At 64.5% G+C, this 16,319-nt stretch overlaps 1 protein-coding gene across 1 annotated transcript; it reads right to left on the reverse strand.

Moving 5' to 3' along the window:
* Positions 1-3,769: 3,769 nt before the first annotated feature.
* On the reverse strand, positions 3,770-8,029 carry LOC119046576 (troponin I, slow skeletal muscle-like). Its single transcript, XM_053659551.1, has 7 exons — positions 8,021-8,029; positions 7,367-7,408; positions 6,818-6,949; positions 6,075-6,164; positions 5,056-5,232; positions 4,685-4,794; positions 3,770-4,024 (listed from the first exon to the last, which is right to left on the reverse strand). Exons 1-6 carry the CDS (start codon positions 8,027-8,029, stop codon positions 4,687-4,689), a joined length of 558 nt encoding a protein of 185 aa, XP_053515526.1. The 3' UTR covers positions 3,770-4,024; positions 4,685-4,686.
* Between the last annotated feature and the right edge of the window lie 8,290 nt (positions 8,030-16,319).

Consider the following 16,319-nt stretch of genomic DNA (forward strand, 5'->3'; position numbering starts at 1 on the left):
GGTGTCTAAGGAGATGTACCCAGAGAGTTCAGGAAAGGGTAAGGCCCTGCCCTCCTCTCTGGTGAGGACAGGAAGTGGTAAGGGCAAGTTGTGTGGTCCCTCCAGCATCCCACCTGCATCCCACCTGCATGCCCTCCAGCATCCCCTCCAGCATCTTCCCCAGCATCCTCACCAGAATCCCCACCAGCATCCCTCCAGCATCCCCTCCTGCATCACCACCAGCATCCCACAAGCATCTCTCCAACATCTCCACCAGCATTCCACCTGCATCCCCTCCAGCATCCCCCCAGCATCTCCTCCAGCATCTTCCCCAGCATCCCTCCAGCATCCCCTTCAGCATCCTCACCAGATTCCCCACCTGCATCCCCACCAGCATCCATCCCGTCCCCTCCAGCACCCCCCCCAGCATCCTCACCAGATTCCCCACCTGCATCCCCACCAGCATCCATCCAGCATCCCCTCCAGCATCCCCTCCAGCATCCCCAACAGCATCCCACCTACATGCCCTCCAGCATCCCTCCAGCATCTCCCCCAGCATCTCCCCCAGCATCCCTCCAGCATCCCCTTCAGCATCCCCACCAGGAATTTCCCCAGCATCCCCTTCAGCATCCTCACCAGAATCCCCACCAGCATCCCTCCAGCATCCCCTCCAGCATCAACACCAGCATCCCCTCCAGCATCTTCCCCAGCATCCCTCCAGCATCCCCTTCAGCATCCTCACCAGAATCCTCACCTGCATCCCCTCCAGCATCCCCATCAGCATCCTCACCATGCTCCATCCTCCTGCAGCCCTGGCTCTCACCACCAGGGGGCGCTGCTCTCGTGTGTCCACACCCACCTTCAAGTCACTAAGTGGCCCTCCTCTCCTAACTCAGCCTCCTCTGCTTTGGCCCCCAGGGGAAACCAAACACCCCTCTGTCCAGACAGTCATCCTGACGTCTGACCCAAGGCCCCTGTGCTGTGGCAGACACTGCGGCCCCAGGATGCCCTCCAGGAGACAGACAAAGGGGCCCTGGGCTCTCACCCGGAAGGAGATGGTCCTGGGGCTGGAGCGCTGGAGAGAGCTGCTGTAGGTGGCCTTGGGGGAGGAGGACATGCCCTCCTCTTCCTCCTTCCTAGGAATTTTCACCTGGATGGAGGAGGAGGGTATCACAGGCAGCCCTGAGCCCAGCTGCCACAGGGACACCAGGTGACCAGGCCCACCCCAGGAGCTTCAGGAGGAGGGGAGGGCGGGGTAAGAAGGCCCTGGGCCCGCCTCTGCTGTGGGAATGGCGGACACAGCAGCTCTGTGGAGCCAGACGGCCAGGCAGAGTGCCAGCGGGACTTCCAGCAGGACCCAGAGTCTGGGGACCGAACCCCTTCTAGCACCGGCAGCCTGCGCCCCCACCATGGTGCTCCCTGTTCTGACAGTGAGTGGGGAGCAGACAGGGAGAGAGGACACAGCCAGAGTCGGCCTGCAGGTGGGAGATGGAGACAGCACGGGAGCCACAGACACCTGGGCAGGACCGGGTGGGGGTGGGGGTGGGTGCGGCACTGCCAACCTTGAGAGTGATGGGCGGGAGGCTGGCAGTCCTGGGGCGGAGGGTGGCGTGTCCCTGGCTCTGCTGAGGACAGCTGGTTCTTCCCAGGGAGGGTAGTGGCTCTCTGGCTTCCCCCAGCCGCTGGCTGCTCCTGAGCCTGAAGCTGCACCTGGGCCTGGGGCTCCTCCCTGGGCTGGGGCTGCTCCTGAGCCTGAGGCTGCTCTTGGATCTCAGATTCAGGCTTCTTCAAGACCCTGCCCCTCATTGGGACCAGCTTTGTCACTGACATCGCTGGCTTCTCCAAGAATAACATTTTCTCAGACACCGTGTCCTTTCTGAACTTGACGTCTTCCTTGGCGCCCTGAGCCAGCCTGCTCTCGCGGCTCCTGTGAGCCCCAGGACGGCAGCTTCTCTGTGGGGCCCTCTGTGGTGTGTGGTCTGTCGGAGCCTGGCAGCCTCCAGAATGACTCCCTCCCCCTGCCCCACGTGGTCCCAGCCCAGAGGAGTCTCCCAGGTGTCCTGAGTGTCCCCCAGCTTCGCATTAAGACCCAGAGCTCACCCGAGGGGATGTGGTTGCCCTATACCCTGCTGCTTGGAAAGGTGACCAGCCCTGCTGAGACCCTGCCCAGCCCTTTCTCGTCCACCCTGGGCATCATGCTCCTCTGGAGAGCAGGGCACGCAGGGAGCTGGGGGCAAAGCAGGCTCCAGTTCCTTGCCTTTCCAGGCAGAGCAGATGTGACTTCCAGCCCAGCTGGTGCGGGGACAGGGATTCCCCGGGGTCCCCACACTGGCCTCTTTGGGGAAGGAGAAGCTGCCCTTTGAAGGCGGGGGTGGCGTGGGGGATTCCGGAGCCTGACACCCATTCTGGCAGCAGAGACGGGGCCCTTTCCTACCACTGGCCGGAAGTCTTAGGGGCCATGGCCTTGACCTGGGACTCCCCCCAGAGGAAGTGAGCAGCACACACTGACCAGGGTTTAATGGACGCACAGTGGAGAGAAGGACAAAGGGAGCGTCTCACGCCTGGAGACCAGGCTGTCTCACCTGCCTGGGACCCCCGGGCCTGGCGCCCTCATGACCCTCCCCCTCCCAGGAAGCAGAGCACTGTCCACACGCGTGTGAGTCCATCCGCATCTCCTCTGTGTAACGTTGGCATGTGTGTGTGTGAATTCCTGCACAACACGTGGCCACTCCCGTCTTCTTGTCACCCCCACAGACACGCTCGCTTTCTGCTTTACCCTCTGCATGTGAGTGAGTGTGTGGGTGTCCCCCAGGTCACGGTCCCTGGGTGTGGTAGCAATGGCGTCTCTGCACACCCGTCTGCCTCCGTGCCTCGGAGCTGTCTGCGGCAGGGAACCGGCACCTCGCTGCCTCCCCTGGCCGGTGCCACTGCCGGTCCCTCGCTGGCTAGTGCTGAGCAGCCCTGGGTGCCCCAGCAAGTAGCTGGCACTGCACTTTGCACCCAGCATTTATGGCAGACAATATGCTGGGGGCAGGGGGCAGAGGGCAGAGAGGACACACAGGTGGTGGCTGAGCCCCCTCCTGCCCTGGGAGCAGAAGGCCAGGGGGCCCAGGTCAGGGCCAGACACTTGCCCTGAGGGCTGAGCTCCACGTGTCCAGCACACGCACTGGGGGGGTGGGAGGAGGCTGCCCCAGTCCCACTGGCCTCCCCAGGCTGGTGCTGTTGCTGGGCTTTGGGCCCTGATGTCGGGGGATGGAGGAAGCACCTGACCCACAGGACAGACTGCAATGGCCCACCCCAGGGGCGGGGTGGGGACCTTTCCAGGGTCTTGGAGGAAATAACTGGGACCAGGGTGGATGCAGCTGAGGAAGCCCCAGGATGGATGGGAAGGCGCCACCTGGTGGCCACCTGGGCAGCAGCCCTGTGCCTGGGGGACGGGGCGGGGCCTGAGAGCCCCACGATGGCTGCACCCAAGACAGCATGGAATGTCCATCAGCAGTGGGAGAGGGTCCGTGCTGCAGAGGAAGGGGTGGTGGGCTCAGGCCACATGGGCTCCGGGTGCCCAGGCCCCTCTCGGTGGCTGGAGTCAGAGGGTGGGGGGTGGAGGGGCCAGGCCTGTCTCCAGGTCGGGGTGGGGAAGGGCCGCCCAGGTGGGTGGGGGGGTGGGGCTGATTCCCAGGTCAGGGTGGGGTGAGCCATGTGGATTCCTTAGCCCTGATGTGGACCAGGCTGCTCGCTGGCAGGGGCAGAGGCACCAAGCCCTCTCGTCACAGACTCCCCGAGACACTGGTGACACTGGGCTTTTAATGGAGAGGCCACCGAGCCTGTGGCCACTCTGCAGGTCAGAGCAGTGAAGATGGAGGGGCACTGGGCTGAGGTGAGGTCTTCAGAAACAGCGGTTCTTCTCTGTGTGTCCTCTGGTCCCAGTTCCAGGGGACAGAAATGTCACTCAGGCTGGTGGGGGAGGGGCAGTGGGGGCTGGGGGAGGGGGAGAGACCTGCAGAGGAAGGACCACACAGGGGTCCAGAGCCAGTGCAGCCCAGGCCTGTAGGGGCGAGAGGCGGCCATCAGTCTGGGGACCTGTGTGCATCTGATGGGTCCCTGACCCGCCTGTCGTGCCTGTGACCCTGGGGTTTCATACTCCAGTGCGCCCTGGGCTGACCCAGCGCCCACAGCAGCTCCCCCAGAGCCTCCCCTGGTGAGACCAGGGCCCACCCCAGCCCCTCACTGCGGCTCCACAAGGGGATCCCGGGGCCTGGGCCCTGCTGCCTCCCCTGCTGGGTGTTCACGCCCCTGCCTTCCTGCACCTCGGCCTCTGACCCCGCCCACACTTCCCGCAGCCCCGCCCCTCACCCAGCCTGGCTCCCAGAGGGTGGCCTGGGGCCTCATTAGCTGCTCTGTCTAGTTTCCACTGAGGGGGGAATCTGTCAGCTCCACACAGAGCCCCACCCCAGTGTGGGCAGGGCCTGGGGCACAGGACCCCTGGCAGACTCCCCGGAGCTCAGACTCCCTGAAAGTGGGAGCCCAAGGGCCCCGGCCCAGAACCCCCAGGAGGGCCCTCGGGTTTCCTTCCGTGACTGCAGGTAGGTCCTGTCCTTTTGCTCCTTGCTCTGCACTGGGCCACACACCCCACCAACCTTGCCCTGGGTCCCTGTCACCCTCTGACCCCAGTGGCCCCGACAGGAGGGAAGGGGTCTGCAGCCACCTCTACTGGGGGGCGGGAGTCTTGGCGGCGTCAAACATCTTCTTCCTGCCCTCCATGCCGGACATGGCCTCCACGTTCTTCCTCCAGTCTCCCACCTCCACGGGAGCGGCCTGTGGGCAGACCCCAGGCTCAGAGACTGGCCACGCCCTGGGCTGACCCTCCACAGGGGACAAGTCGTTTCCAGCCTGTGCTCACCCAAGACCACAGTGCTGCACTCCCTCCTGCTCCCACTCAGCAGCCCAAGGCCCCCTCCTCTAAGAAACCTCGCCCTGCTAGTTGGGCTCCTTTCCCGGTGCATCAGCGCCCCACCCGCCAGGGCCCTGTGGGGGAGGCAGGTGAAGCCCGAAGGGTACCAGGCCCTGAGGCCACACCTTCTCGGAGTCCTCCTTCTTCACCGACTTCAGGTTGGCCCTCAGGTCCATGGACACGTTATGCTTGGAGCCCAGCAGGGCGCGCAGCATGGCGTCGGCGGAGACACGGACCCTGCGCAGGGCCGGGCGCTTGAACTTCCCACATTGGTCCAGCACGGTCAGCTTCAGGTTCTTAATCTGCAGGGGGAGGGGCCCGCACTCCCTGGAGGAGGGCCACCACTGGGCCAGAGCTGCGCCCCAGACATTCCAGACCCCCCCGGACAAGCCAGTGCACCCCCTCCCTCTGTGATCGGCCCCGTGTGAGTAGATGGATGAACTATGAGTAAAGGGACAGGCAGACCGGCCTGGCCTTGGTGCCTCGAGGGCCGTGAACAGCAGGGCGTCCTGCCCGGACCCTGGTGCAGCTTCCTCCAGCCCCTGCACCTAACTGCTCCTCCCACCCAGCCTCGGTCCCGCAGGACGAATATGCCGCAGGTTGACCCCGGGGGGTTGCAGGGTTACATGGCTGGGGACCCACAGATGTCACTGCCACGGAGAGGTAGGCAGTGGCTCTGGGACCTCCAGCCCCCTCTGCATGGCTGGTGGACAGGGCAGCAGGAGCCCTGCCTTCCATGTCCTGAGCAGCAGGGGACGGTCGAGAGAGCTGGAGCTGTGGAGTGTGTGACCAGGGTGCCTCTGGCCCTCAGTGCCCCCCCGGGAGGTACCCAGAACAGCACCGGCAGGTGCGAGGGAGGGGCAAAAACACAGGAAACCCGATCCCACAGGTAGGAAGTGATTCCCTGGCACGTGCGTCTGTGTGGTCAGTGAGAGTGGCCACTCCCGTTGCACACGGGAGGTGTGGCCTCGGAGGACCTCTGTGCCCTCCTCTGCCAGCCCCAGCCCTGTGGGGCCTGTGTGAGGGGTTTGGGGGGCCACCACATCCTGCTGAAGGGACACCCCAGACCCCAAGGAAGGAGCGGGACCCGGTACACAGCTGCACGTCCGCACCCGTCTCCCCCGCCAAGTGGCCGAAGCCTCACCTCCCTGGTGTTGTGCGCACACTTGGCCTCAATGTCGTATCTCTCCTCGTCCACCGTCTCTGCCTTGGCGTGCAGCTCCCGGCACAGGTCCTGGGGGGAGTGGGGGGAGTGGGGGGGCGGGGCCTCCTGCCCTGCCTCCCTGCCTGGTGCCCAGGGCGCCCCAGCCCCTCTGCCCTCCTGTCCCCACAGGAGCCCCTTCCCTCTGAGGCTCAGGATGCCCACAGCTCCGCAAGGAAGCCTGTGTCCCCCCCTCTGACCCCCGGCTTCCTCCTAAACACTTTCTTACAGTGAAAATAACATCAGCTGCCTGGGGAAGTTTGAGGGCTATGTATCAAATAAAAGTGACTGGCGATGCCACCCCGGGAGGGGACCATGGGTCACGTGTCCCTCCACGTCCTCCTCTGCAGCTGCTGTGACCAGTGTGTGGCCGACATGACAGCCCCTCTGGAGGTGGGGACGATATCTCCTGGAGAAGCAGGGCTCCCGAAGTCCTGCCACCTCCCCCCTCAGCACCACCCACGTCGTCCGCCTGTGCCCACCCCGTCTGCACGGGGCACTGTCTCCCCCAGTGGGACACCTCTGTTCCTGCCCCTGCAGGTACAATGGGCTCTAAGCCGCCACGTTCAGGGGTCTGAACGAGGAAAAGCTGCTCTCGGATTGCAGAGCCGGGAGCCCTGTGAGGTGACAAGCCTGCCACCTGGTCCCAGGCATCTCCCAGCTCCGCCCCCAGCTGCCAGGCTCACCTGCAGGGCACTGAGGGACAGGCCTCGGGTCTCCAACTTGGGGACCCGCTCGGACAGGTAGCGGGACTTCTCTGCCTCGCGCTCCTCCTGTTCCTGGTCCCAGCACTCCTTGGCCTTGGCCAGCATCAGGCTCTGGGTGGGACGGGGCTGGTCAGCCAGGCTGGGCCCGGGCTCCTCCCCAGTGCCAGGCCTGAGGGGAAGGTGGACCCCCGCTAGGCTGGCTGGGGCCTCGGGGAGCTGTGTGGGGCCCTGTTCTCACACTCTGGGAGTCTGGGACCAGGACGGGCACTAGGTGTGGCAGTGTGTGAGTGGGCCAGTGAGCACAGACACCATGTGACCACACAGGAACTGGGGTCCCAGGGCCTGATTTTCCTCCCAGGCTCCTTCTACCCAAGTCTGTCCACTCTGCCCACAGGCTCCAAAGAGAGACTCTTATCAAAATGAAGACAGTCTCTCAGCCCCTCTCTGGCCTCCCCCTGGCCACTGCTCACTGCCACCTCTGAGGACCCGCATCCCAGTGACCACCTCTGAACCTGGCTGCAAGCTCACCTTCAGCAGGAGTTTGCGGGATGCAGAGATCTTGGATTTTCTCTGCAGGTGAGAAGGGGAGGGCAGGTGAGGCTGAGGCTGCAGAACCAGGACTCTGTGTTCCCCAGAATCCTGGCCTGAGGGTCCCTTCCAAGCCCCCCACTGTAACTGGGCCACAACTCCCACAATCAGAGAGGGCGGTGGCGGCAGCTCCCTGGACCCAGAGGCCGAGCTGTCACTCTGATCAGCTCTGTGGGGGCTGGACCCCTGCCAGGCACTGGGGTCAGGCGGTCTCTGGGGCACTGCCCTGCTCATCCATGGGTCAGGGAGCTGAGGCCCCAACTTAGTCCAGATCATCACAGGCCAACAGCCACAAGGAGGCGCTGTGGGTGGTAACGCCCGACGCCTGGGCTGGACAGGCTCTCAGAGTGGGTCACCCAGGGCCCCTGCTGCTGAGGGTGCAGGACAAGGACAGGGTGCAGAGTCACAGCCAGCTCTGCTGCCCTCACAGCCTCAGGGTCACCTTCCTGTGACCCTGTGCACTGGACACCCCTCCCCAGACCCCAGACGCCCATGGTCCAGAATCTTCACCAACAGTGTCTATTGTGGGAATTTGCCGAGCTGCCCCAGGTCGGGACCCCATCTCTCTCTCCTGTCCCCCAGGGTCCAGCCCACCTCCACCATCCCAAGTCTTAACCCAGACAGAGACCCCACGTTGACTCACCTCGCTTCAGGCATCCATCCCAGGAGGATGACCAGGGAGAGAGCAGAAGGCAGACAGGGCATGTCACTCCCACAGACGTGTCCCACGGGTGGGCAGCTCGTGCGGGGGGGTGAGGTGACATCAGGGCCCAGGAAGACCCCAGCCTCAGGGAGGGGACCAGTTCAGGGTCCCCGCAGAAGACAATTAACCCTCAGCCCTCTGGCCTTGCTGGGCTGGGCTTCCCATGCCAGGGGGCAGGGCGGAAATCAGGGGAGCCTGGACTGGGGGCCTGGCAGCTAGAAGAATCATCCCTGGGTGGCCGGTGTGGCCCTCGGCATCTTCCATCCAAGGGGCCAGTGACAGTGACAGCCTGGTGCATGGGACTCATTGGATCAGAGCAGACAGACAGAGGCCAGAACAGGCCAGAAATGTCCTCCCCAAACAGCCTGAGGGCTTGAGTTCTGCTCAAAGGTGAGGAGGAATTTGGGGACACGGGGGACCCTGGCACTGGGGACTGTTTCTGCTTTAATATCCAGCCTCTGGGGAAGAGTTTGGAGGGTGAGCTGATGAAGCCCAAGTCGGACTGAATTCTGATGGGGGGGGTGGTGGTGGAAGTACTTACACTTCAGGCATGGTGGCGGCGGGGCAGCACCTGGGGGCGCAGAGGACTCGTTAGTGGGGGGACTTACAGGCCAGCACCCCAACCCCGCCGGGAGAGAGCCAGACCCCAGGAAGAAATGCAGAATGGGTTCCAGTGGGTGGCCTGTGGCGGGGCCTGTGCATGTCTCCAGGGGGCCGTTCCCACTCCTCACAGAGTTTAATTGTCACCCGGATACATGAGAGGGGCGAGGGGAGACCTTGGTGGGGTCTGAGCCAGCAGGAGGCGGGCAGACCTGTGTCTACCCTGGTCTTCATCCTGACTGTGCCCAGGCCAGTTGGCCTCTCTGCAAAACCAGGGGCTGGAGAAGTTCATTTTCACTCCACATTACCTCTTGAACCCTTGTCTGACTCAAATGTTCCTCATGAGCTAGGTGAAATCCATCCTTGACAGTGGATGGCTCTGTTCCCAGGGGTCACCATGGGAGCCCAGGCTCCTCCAGGGGAGCCCCGGCCTGGCAGACAGTTCAAAGCCCCTGACCAGGGCATCCTGGGCCCCTTTACCCTGACAAGCTGGGGTCCGGGCCGAGTAGGGGACCTTGAGGCTGCTGAGGGGGTGTTGTGGACCAGGCCTGATCACTGGAGGGGTGATGTTGTGCAAAAGTCAGGGGAGAGAGGGGCCAGCTGGGGACAGTGCCGTGCAGGCAGGCCAGAGAGGGGCAGGGAGGGAAGGGGGACCAGCGTTTCTGGGGAAGGAGCTCGGGCCCAGGACTTTGGATTTGGTCCAAGGAGCTGGTCTGGATCTGGGACAGCAGCATCCAGAGGACACCTGGGAAGTGGCCCCTGTCTCTGCCTGGAGCCTGTCCTCTCCTTTGTCCTGTGAACCACCTCCCCCACCTCCATGAGGGGGGCTGGGCCATGACTCCTGAGTCCCCTTCCATCTGGGACCCTCTGGCCCCAGCCCCGCCTCTGCTTGTTGTGGGGGTAGGGGGTGGGGGTGCGTCCTGGGGGGTGGGGGTGACCCCGAAGCCTCAGCTGTCACTCTGGGCACAGGGGGGAGGTGGGCGCCAAATACCACCCATTCCCGAGATGCTTGGCTGAAATCAGATTCCAGCGCCAGCTGTTGGCTCTGGACTCTGCTTCTCCAGAGACTCTGAGAAAGTCCTAAAGGAGCCTCTCGCTGGGGCAGAGCCACCCAAGGCCTGTCTGCCCCTCGTCCTGCCCTCAGAGTCCCAGTCCCGGTGCCGGGCCTCAGCAGCGGGTCTCCTGTCTCCTTCCCGAACACCCCTCCCCCTGGGTGGGCACCCGGTGGGGCTCACGCCTGTGCAGAGGCCCCTGTCACCAGGGTGGGGCCCAGCTGCCCAGCCCCCTCCAGCCCAGGCCTCCTGCCAGGCTCCAGGGCCTGCCCCAGTGACAAATGCCAGGCCAGGGTCCCCAACCCGGGCTGTGACACTCAGCAGACAGGACCCCCTGACAGGCCCCGGGGAAGACAGGCAGGGCCCCGATAAGGAGTCAGCATGCAGATGGCAGCCAGTGAGAGGTGGGAGGCCTGCATTCCTTGTCCCCACAGCGGCCTGCAGGAGACAGTCGGGACACCCACAGGCCGGGGGTAGGGGTCCAGTGTGGGACTCGGAGCAGGGCACACGGCTCCCTGAGGCTGGGGGCTGGGCCTGAGACTGTGGGACTGAGTGTGTGAGGGTGAGTGTGCACATGGCTGTGTGTGCCGGGGAAGGACCGGTCTGCTTGCACAGCTGGAGTGAGGACACGCATTTCAAGTGAGTCTCCTATCCTTCTCCCTGGTCCCCACCCCTGTCCTTGGACCCAGTTCAAGGGCATCTGGTCCACCGTGACTGGCCATGCCGAGTGTTGCACCTCAAGCCCCATCTCAGGACTGCGAGGGGCCGCCTTCCAACCTGGGGCAGGCGCTGCTCCCGGCCCCCAGTGCGGACAGAGGCCCCGCCCCGCCCCAGCCACGCAGTCCTCACGGAGGCGGTTCCTGTGCAGGCTCTCAGGCTGCTGCCCGGATGCCGGAGCCACCTGCCCCCACTGCCCAGGGCTTAGCAGTCTGCCCCGTGGACAGACGGGCAGGGGAGGTCAGCCATCCCTCGGAGACAAAGAAGACAAAGGGGCAAACGAGGTGGGTCCACGCTCAGCGGCCCCCAGTCTCCAGTCTGGACAGGCCCCTTCCTTCTCTGCTGGGGCACTGCTCACTGTCACTGTCCACCAGGCGCCTCCTGGAGCCCATGCCTCCTACCAGTCCCCACGGCGCCCCTCCCGCAGCCTCCTCCTTTTTCCTGGGACCTGCTGGTTGACCCACAGTCAAGACCAGCCATCTCGGCTGTGGCCCTGGGCTCCTGGAGCAACTGGTGGGAAGTTCTGCTCTTGCTGCGATCCCCTGGCTCGGGGGGGCCGTCCTCTGGAGAAGACGTTGTGGATGGGTTCGGGGCGCCGCCCCCCAAGAACCCACTGGGTCACAAGTCAGTCCTCCGCCTCTGAGCCCTGCATTCTCCCCCAGCTTCGCCCAGGTGTGGGGTCGAGCTCTGGGACTGCAGACACTCACCTGGGGTGGCGTGGGTCCGGGAGCTGGGCTGGCTTGTCCCCCAGTCGCAGGCGGACTGTGAGGCAGCTCGGAGGGGAGGCTTTGAGGGCTGCGGCCCACAGTCACTGGCCGGTAAAAATAGAACAGACCTGCTGGCCCTCCCGCCGCCCCCTCCCCCGGCCGACACACACACACACACACACACACACACACACACACACACAGCTGGCACAGGGGCTGCAGAGTCGTGGGGGGGGGTGAGAATGGCCAGGCCGACCTGAGGGGCCGGAGCAGCGAGGGGACTGGGTGGGGGCTCATGGATCCTCGGCCACAGCACTGGGTGGGGGGTGGTAAGGGACTATGACCCGACACCTCTGTCATGGAAAAGGAAAAGGGCCTCAGCGAGATGTGCGCCTCTCCCGCTGCCCTTTGTCCAGCCACACGCGGACAGGTCTGCACCTGTTCGCAGGGTATTTTTAGGGCCGTTGGTGACACACAACACCCACTAGTCGGGAAAGACAATGCCCTCTATGCCTCTGTTGTTGTCCAGCCTCTCCCGAGCCGGACTCAGGCTGGGACAGGACCAGCCTGACCCTGGCCCCTCCCGGAGGCCTGGCAGCAGCCTGGCTGGCTGCTGGATGTTAGGGAGCTCCCCCGGGGCCCCACTGGTGGGGGGACAGCTGGTGGACAGTGTCTAAGGGGAGGCACCCACAGTGCCCAGGGGACGCTCAGGCCCTGCCTTTTGGGCCCGGTCATTCTGAGACCCAGCCACGGCTACCTGACGCTCTGCCAGGTCCGCTGGGGAAAGCCTCTTTTGGCTGGCTGCCCGGGAGAGAGGACAGGGTCCAGCTGTCATGGGGGCTGGGTCCCACCTGTCCCGGGGATGGGGTGGGGCGTGGGACTCCCAGGCCAGCACCAGTTGGAGGGCAGCTGGGGTCAGAGAAGGGGTCGGCGGGCTGGGGCTGAGACCGCGGGCGTTCGTGGTGGCATTGCTTTTGAGGTCTGTGACTTAGACAAGAACTTTCTCATAACACGTTAATACGCACGGGAAGAACGGATTCTCTGCGTGGGCCAGCCTGCTTCCGGAGCAGGAAAGAGAGAGCACACTGACCAACACGTGAGCTACGGGCGGTCAGAACCGCCCGAAACCAGAGTGAACACGAGCCCTTCTGCACCGGGAATCACAGACCCTGAGGGTCTCGGGGGCGGTTCCTGCCCAGGCGCTTCGGGGGCAGACAGGGGCAGAGCCCCTGCCCCTGGGCCAGCGTCCCCTCCCAGGACATGGAGGCCAGGGGCAGAGCTCAGCCTGGTGAGGCCGCGGGTGTGGAGTCAGGGCCCCACCCCCTGCGGCGCGCACCCGTCAGCCCCGCGGCCCGGCACTGGGCGGGGAGCGAGGAGCCCAAATTAGCCAGTGACCAGACCAGGCAGCGCCGTCTTCCAGGCTCCGGTCCTGCCAGGGCCATGGCCTCAGGGTCAGCGGCCTCGCCCCTCTACCTCCTCCTGCACCCCAGACGAAGCCCCTCCCCCGCTGCTCCAGAGCCGGGCTTCCTGTGGCTGAGTCGGAGTGGAGGCCAAATATCCTCGCCCCTCAACTCTCCGCCACAAAGGGGCTCCCCGCGGTGTGGGAGACTCACACCACACTGACTCCAGAACGTTCCCAGCTGAGCCCTCTGGAGCCTCCCCCTCCCACTGGGGCCCCAGGGGGCAGGTCAGGCCCCACCAGCAGGCAGGAGGTGAGGCTGCCTGATCGCCCCCCAGTGTCTGCCTGCGGGAACCCCCGACAAATGTTCGCTCTCCAGTGCCCCCCCCCCGGGGGCAGGTACGGTTCTTAACTGCATCCTGGGAAAGAGGGAACAGAGGTGAGGACGGCCAAGCAACCCCCCAGGGCCCACAGCTGGGGGGCTGGCAGGGCCCAAGCAGCCCCCACCGTGGCCCAGAGCACCTCTGCCAGCCCCTAGCACCATTTCAGCCAGTGAGGGGGCCTTCCCTGGGACCTTGGAACGAATGTCGAACCCACTGTAACATCAAAACTGTGTGTGATGATCCCTTGGCTGGTGTAGCTCAGTGGATTGAGCACAGACCTGTAAAGCAAAGGGTCACTGGTTCAATTCCCAGTCAGGGTATGTGCCTGGATTGCAGGCCAGGTCCCCAGTAGTGGACAATGAGAGGCAACCGCATATTGATGTTTCTCTCCCGATCTTTCTCCTTCCCTTCCCCTCTCTCTAAAAATAAATAAATAAGTAAAATAGTTTTAAAAATTGCATGATTCTTTGAGTGACCTGTTCTCTGTGAGGTTCACTGTGAGAAGTTTAGCTGTGTACACAGATGGTGTTGGTGCCATTTTTGGGCTGAGAAACAGCGAGGAAGAGGCCTGGGCGGGGCCAGGGTGGGTGAGTGGCAGCTCGCTGGGCCAGCGGGAGCAGGAGAGCCAACTTCCTCCCACGCCCACCGCCGCTGCCCCACCTGTAGCCCCACTTTTGCGGGCAGCTGCCTGCCCTCCAGCTCTGCCCCACCCACCGTCTCCCATCTGTCCAGTCCCAGGGCTCCCACCACCACCCCCAGCCCCCACTGCACTGCCGGCTGAGCCCTCACACCTGGGAGAGCCTGCGGCCAGGTCTTGGCAGGTCCCTGCAAACCAGGCTGCTTCTCCAGAAATCCCATAATAAGCAGGTAGGGTTTGGGGCTGATCCTGTGGAGCTGGGGTGGGGTGGGGGCACGGAGGTGGAGGAGGACCCAGCAAACCAGGGTGCACCCCACCCTGGAAACAAGCGGCACAGGAGCCGTCAGCGAGGCCGGGGCGGGAGCCCAGCTCCCTGTCTCCTGGTGCCGCCGTCCCCTCCCCGTCCTGCCCCAGGTCTCCCCTGCCAGCTCCCAGCTCCCCGAAGCTCCACCCCCGTGCCCCCCTAGCGGTGCCCCCCAGCCCAGACACTGTGGGGTTCTGCCCTGCTCCTCAGAGCCCGCAGGTCTCCACAGCGGGAGCGGTACCCCTCCATCCTGCCTGCCCCCCACTCTTCCTTCCGGGCCTGCTGGGAACCACCGCCTCCCCAGACCCCACCGTCTCTCCTGCCACCGATGCTCTGCCCGAGCCACTCTCTGGCTGCAGGGATGTTGTCTCTCGGCACATCTTCCCTCTCCACCAGGAATCTGTTCAGGGGCGAGGGGGGGCTCCTGCTGTCTGTCCACGCCCCACCCCAGGACTCGGCGTGGCTCAGGCAGGGCAGGCCCCTGCGAGCCCCACGGTTTTCAGCCTGTCGGGTGCCGGAGGGCTGAGCAACGCAGACTCCGGGTCCACCCGGAGGACCAGGTTCCGCAGGTCTCGGGTGGGGCCCAGAAATTGGCATTTCTAACCAGGTCTCCGGTGCTGCTGCTCTCCCAGGTGCCCCACTCTGAGAACCAGGGCAGGTAAACCAATTAGGAAGAGACACACCCCGGCCCGCAGACGCACCCTGTGGGTGAACTTGACCTCACCCTGCACCGCCCCTCCTCAGGGCCCTCGAGTTGGGCACCAACAACCCAGCCCTGCTCCCTAATCACCACCCCCCCACCTCCGAGCTCCAGACTCGGAGGACTCCACAGCCATGCATTCGATTACTGCAGCCGGATCTGACAGGCCCGCCCTCGCCTCCCCTGGGGCCTGGTGACGGTCTCGGGCCCCGAGACCCAGCCCCTCACTGTCCAGTCCCCTCCCGCTGCCGGTACTCTGCTCCTTCTTCCCACACTACAGACAGGGAGGGACAGACATTGTTTTCATCTTTGTCAGAGGGACGAACGTCATCCCAAGGCCTAGTGCGGAGGGTGAGTCAGTGGGCCCAGGATCCCGGCCGTCCCCGGGGCCACATCTGTGTGTGGGGCCCCGGCCGCCCCCACTTCCTCGTGAGCATAGCCGCTTGTTCCACTTGGTAGCTCAGGTGCCCACAGGCCCCCACCCACGGGTCCCACGCTGACCCCCACGGCTGCTCCTCCTGCTGCTTGCCATGTCCCAGAAGAAGGCACGGCCACTGTTCTCAAGCCAACCCAGGACTCTAGACCCCCTCCCTGGCTCCCATGATCCGCTCAGTGCCTGGTTTTGCCCTGCACCCCACCCAGGGTTCCCGACCTGCCCGTCTGCCGTCCCTGCTCAGGGTGCTGTGCTCTTTGCAGGCTCCCCAGAACCCCACTGCTGCCCGAACCGTCTTCCCAGGATGAGAATGGGGTCTGGTCACTGTCCCGTTATCCCGTGAGTGGCCATGTGGCGGAATGGGGGTTGTTCTCCAGCCGCCGCACATGCCTTGGATGTCCTCCTGGTGCCCCCCTGAGTTTGGGGGGCACAGGAGGCTCCTCAGAGAGCCCTTCTCTGCCCTCAGACGAGCTGCCTCCTACCCTCCCCCAGGTCTCCGTGGAGCACCAACTCCTCCAGGAAGCCTGCCCTGACTGTCCCTGGCTGCCCCAGTGTGTCCCTTCCCTGCACTTAACCTCTGTGTTGACATCAGCGATTTCCTCGTCGGAGGACTCTTGAGAGGGGACACCATGTCTTTTTCATTTTCTGTCCTTGGTGCCTGGCAAGGTGCCTGGCACTTAGTAGGTGCTCAGTGAATGAAGGAGTGACCAGGAGCGGAGCCTGCTAACAGCACTGCAGGGAGCTGCGTTCCGGGGCTCAGGAGGGATCCTCGCTGTCCCCTGGGTCCTGAAAAGGGGCTGGGGGTGCGCAGCTAAGGGCACAGGGACAGGGCTGTGGGGGAGCCAACTTGCTCGGGTCCTGGGACCCGGGGGCATCCGGGCAGCAGTCACCCCCAGGGAGAGCAGGCACAGCCAAGAGCTGACCTTCACATTGGTCACGGACCGCGGTCCCCTCCAACAATGTGCTCAGATGCACATGGAGACAACAGGTGGGCCGCTGGGCCATTGTTGTGTTAAACTTAGCCCCTCGGGTCACCCTGAGCCGTGACCACTGCTTCTACCCGTGTCCAGGCCGAGCTGGCAATGTCAGGGCACGCAGGTGCCAACGCACGTGGAGGGCCCTGCTTGGTGCCTGGTGATCGCTGGCCTCCCTGCTCGACCCCCCACCCCAAGCCCCCCACTCAGAGTCCTCTGCAGACCCCAGACCCCAGCACACACCGCACTCTCCTGCCTCCTGCCTCCCTCCCCTGCCTGCCTGT

This window comes from Artibeus jamaicensis, unplaced genomic scaffold (genome assembly GCF_021234435.1).
Source record: "Artibeus jamaicensis isolate MK-2021 breed Jamaican fruit bat unplaced genomic scaffold, CSHL_Jam_final scaffold_754, whole genome shotgun sequence".
NCBI lineage: Eukaryota > Metazoa > Chordata > Mammalia > Chiroptera > Phyllostomidae > Artibeus > Artibeus jamaicensis.

Bases quoted from the DNA above. Each gene is read 5' to 3' on its own strand.
- LOC119046576 (XM_053659551.1), bottom strand. The intron at 6,165-6,817 runs GTGAGCCTGGCA...CACTCCCCCCAG, and splicing joins TGTCCCTCAGTGCCCTGCAG to GACCTGTGCCGGGAGCTGCA. The intron at 4,795-5,055 runs GTGTGGCCTCAG...GTCTGCCCACAG, and splicing joins AGAAGGAGGACTCCGAGAAG to GCCGCTCCCGTGGAGGTGGG.